Source organism: Rasamsonia emersonii (assembly GCF_000968595.1).
Source record: "Rasamsonia emersonii CBS 393.64 chromosome Unknown ctg1118621760716, whole genome shotgun sequence".
NCBI classification, from domain to species: Eukaryota; Fungi; Ascomycota; class Eurotiomycetes; order Eurotiales; family Trichocomaceae; genus Rasamsonia; species Rasamsonia emersonii.
In genome coordinates, this window is record NW_013562783.1 from 7,658 (window position 1) to 11,738 (window position 4,081).

The 4,081-nt window shown below is 52.1% G+C and overlaps 2 protein-coding genes across 2 annotated transcripts; one reads left to right on the plus strand and one right to left on the minus strand.

Moving 5' to 3' along the window:
- On the minus strand, positions 1–1,729 carry T310_8348 (Protein transport protein (LST8); the record flags this gene model as incomplete). The annotated part of the gene is made up of 3 exons (XM_013468870.1): positions 1–681; positions 742–1,320; positions 1,727–1,729. 3 exons carry the CDS (start codon positions 1,727–1,729, stop codon positions 1–3), a joined length of 1,263 nt encoding a protein of 420 aa, XP_013324324.1.
- Positions 1,730–1,962: 233 nt separating this feature from the next.
- T310_8349 (uncharacterized protein) lies at positions 1,963–2,672 on the plus strand (the record flags this gene model as incomplete). Its single annotated transcript, XM_013468871.1, has 2 exons — positions 1,963–2,313; positions 2,454–2,672. 2 exons carry the CDS (start codon positions 1,963–1,965, stop codon positions 2,670–2,672), a joined length of 570 nt encoding a protein of 189 aa, XP_013324325.1.
- Positions 2,673–4,081: the final 1,409 nt, after the last annotated feature.

A 4,081-nucleotide genomic window follows, 5' to 3' on the forward strand; every position in this document is an offset into this window, starting at 1 on the left:
TCAGCGAGGCTCGGAATAGTCGTTCAAAGCAACGCAAACCGCTCCACGGTGATGTCCGCTGTACTGACGGATGATCTGCCCCGAAGCCAACTCCCACAGACGAGCGTAGTGGTCGCTCGACACGGTGACGAGGTATGCCGAGTCCGCTGAAAAGGCGCAATCCCACACCCAGCGCTGGTGGTTCGCCAACGTGGTTTCCAGATAGAGGGTGCCGGTCGTCGGGTCCATTGGCGGACCGTCTGGTTGCACAGGGAATGTTTGTTGAGGCTGGTCCCCGGCCGCTGGGGTGCCGCTCTGGGAGCCGGCTGAATTGAAGTCATTCGCGTTATGATCACCGGAGCTGCCCTGAGAGGTATCAGCCGTGTTGGCGTCAGTCGTAGTCTGGGAGTCGGACGATGTAGGTGTAGCTGTTCCGTTGGTGGCCCCGTTGGCATTGGCTGTGCCGTTTGCATTAGACTTGGCTTTCGCTTTGGCAGCCTCAGCGGCAGCCTTGGCTGGAGGATAGTCGGGATCCAAATTCCAGATCTTGGCGGTATGGTCCGCGGAGCAGGTGGCAAGGTGCTTTACATCGGGCGAAAGAAGGACACGAGTGAGATAGTCTTTGTGCGCCTGGAATGTCGCAATGGGCACAATTCGAGTGACCTCGGTTTCTTGGATCATACGCCAAATATACACGTTCCCCTAGGCGAACTGAATTAGATGCAGTCGAACATTGAGCGGCTCTCAAGTCTGATAACGTACCTTTTTGTTGCCCGCACAGAGAAGAGAACCGTCACTGGCGACACTCACACTATGCACCGCGACGTCATCCTCTGGAATCAATTGGTGTGTACACACGCTCTCTCCCAAGTCCCAGACTCGCACCGTACCGGCACGATCCCCGCTGATGAGCTCTCCCTGGTTTGGGTGGATGACAACATCGTTAACGGGCGCCTTGTGGACATAGTTGCGTTGCAGACTGCCTGTGCGAGTGTCCCAGACCTTGACGGTTCCGTCTTCAGAGCTGGTAACCATCCACTTGCCTTCACAGTGGAAGGCGACTCCGGTGACATTGTTTGTGTGGCCATCGAAGGTCATGACCGGGTTGGGGTTGCTGGACTTGATATCGTAGAGCTTGACATTGGTGTGTCCGGCGGCGGCGAGGTAACGTTTATCGGGCGTAATACACAGACGATTCACCTGCGAGTCGGGATGCTGCAAAGTGCGCGAGCAGATCCCTGAAAGGGCTTCCCAAAAGCTGCATTGCGATACTGTCAACAGCAGCCTCGGCTTTTGGAGCTGGATGGATCGAGACCTACCGGATGGTATGATCATACCCCGCTTTGCAGTTGTCAGCACAACTTTCTCACAGACAGGCAGCAGAGCTGCATCAACGATGGCTAAACTCACCAGTACAGAGAATAACGCTCATGGTGCCTGAGTATGCTGATTGTGACTGCACCGCTGCGGTCTTGTTTCGCTGCGTGGGGTGAAGGTGGAAGAGGGACGATGCTCTCAGCCTTACTGGGGCACGCCCAAGGGAACCCAAGCTAGTCTACTCCTGGTTAGCGGGTTTCTGCTTGACATCAGAGGCGGTGAAATTGCAGGCTCTCTGGTTGGTGGAGGTGCTAGGGCACGTGGTGGAGTGAGGGCGGTGAAGGGTAATGCGCGGCAGAAAGAGACGTGAATGTCACACGAGTCGCTGATTCACTGCTTGTTTAGCTCTTCATCGCCCATCTCCAGTCACCATGTTGCTAGATCCAATGTCAGATTCACTGTTGCTGGTCCAGGATGCTGTTCTTATTCACTACAGGAAGATTCCTGTCTATTTATATCGTCTCTTTTCCCTGCTGTTCGTCTTTTCTTCTTTCTCTTCCTTCTTTTCCTTCTCAGCCCTCCTCAAAAATCTCTTGTGCTGGTCACAAATTTCGTTTGAAACATCCCAAGCTGTCTTCATCCGCGTCTACCAATCTTTCCGCGTCCATGGAGAAAAATCCTCAACCGCAAAGCGCTTCTGGCAAGCGCCCCTACGACGAGGCCTTCGGCTGGTCCGAAGCCTCTGAGGGGAAGAAATCCAAGACCGGCGAGGAGTCTTGTACTCGTCCGTCCTTCCCCGTCTCCTGCCAGGACGGGCATCTCTGCGAAAACGCGGCGTTCTGGCAAGGGAAGGCCATCAAGAACCAACAGTCGGCCAAGGCGTGGAGAGACCAGGCCATCCAGCTCCAACAGTGTCTCAACGCCATTTTCGCGGCACTCCAGTCCGGGCAGCTCGAAATCGGCCAGCAGAACCAAGCGACGGCTCACCCACTTCCGCCACCCCAGTCCGAGTCCCCAGTGAGACCGGCGCCCGCTGCTGGACCAGCGGTGGTCGATCTCGCTGGGGACGACAATCCACCTACTGGGCGCTCGCCGGGGACGGGGGATCAATTGCGGCAGGCATTCCGCACCAAGAGTTACTCGTGGCTGGGGGAAAGGAACCATATGAAGAAGGGATATGTGGCACCTCCCCTCTGGAGCACGACGTGAAGAGGGCAAGGGAGCAGACAAGGCGGAACCAACGCACCACTGCTCGTGCTGCCTCGGGTTGTTCCGCATCTCGCGCCGATCCTGCTCAGGAGACCGATCCTCAGGAGACCGAAACCTTCGACGAGTTCGCGGTCAGCTTTGAGGCAGCCCTGCAGGAGGATGCGTGAGGGACGGTTCTGGAGGAGGAAGGCCCCGCCCGGGATGAGGTCGTGGAGACGACTAGTTCCGGTCCAGGCACTATCCAGGGGTTCCCCAGCGACGAGCTCGCACCTCAACGCGGTGCTGGGGTCTAGTAGTCTATGTACTTGTATATGGATGAAGCTAAGACGAGCTCGACGACTTCCTACCTGATCACTCTAATCAAAATATTTTGGTTGAGAGGGAAGGTCATCAAGAAAGGATTGCTTGCATTGCCTACATATCGGTTTGTCCGAGTCTTTTGCCTAGTAGCAGAATGACCGTTCAACATGCTATCTTGCAAGCGTTTGGCATTACACTGTAGTACAGTATAATCGTGAGATCTGCGAGAGCTATAGGAAATGCAACTGATTACACTTTCAAAACTGCAAGGAACCTTCCACCAGACCATGCAGCCATCCTGTATATATTCATTCAGGCTGTAGGCAACTTAGCATTTTTCTTTATCTCATCACATCCAATTTCAAATAACCACATCCTTCACTGTGAGCACTGTCTAAGTATGTATCGTCACTTCTAGCCTGGCATAGATTCCAGTCTTATTCTATCCAATTTACAAATAATCACATCCTTCACTGTGAGCACTATCTAGAAGTGTGTCGTCACTACTGGCGGTAGATTCCAGTCTGTATAAGTGACGATGACAAGAGCCCAGATAGTGAGTCATTCACGCCCTCCCAGCCCTGCCCTGCCCAGCTACAGTATAAATATCTGGCAATCCCCCCTCCTCTGTCCTCTGCATATATACCTCTCACACACATATATAAACACACACACATATATATTTCTATGTGCGTCCTCGATATGGCCTACTATATTGATTGTCCTGGCCCCATCTTATCCATCTGAAATCTCTATCATCTACAAAATCCTTCTCATCCTTATCCTTATCAAAGAAAAAAAATATCTTGTATCAATCAAAACGCACACGATATATACTGGCCAGCAGACCTCATCCATTGGATCTGGTCTGGTATTTATTTATTTATTCATTCATTCTCCAAGACCTCCAACAGACACCCTCACGATCACGATAGATCATCACGATCTATATTAGCTGTTCTGTGCATACAAGACTGTACATACATACAGTACAGAACAAAATTCTGGAAATTCTGGCAGCATGGGTTCTTCTTCTTCTTCTAAACTACATACATACCTCATCCTCATTCGAAACACGAAACACGTTTGACGCCGTCTAAAACCATCTCTCTCTACGTTGCGGTGAAGAAAAATGGAGAGAAACCAAATCTTATTCTCTCTGAACTTTGACAGAAAAATCTCCGTGCTGGTCACAGGGTGGGTTGTGCTTGTTTCTGGCTGCGCCGTCTGAATATACTACATTCGACATTCGAAGAACAGAAATCTCTGTGCTGGT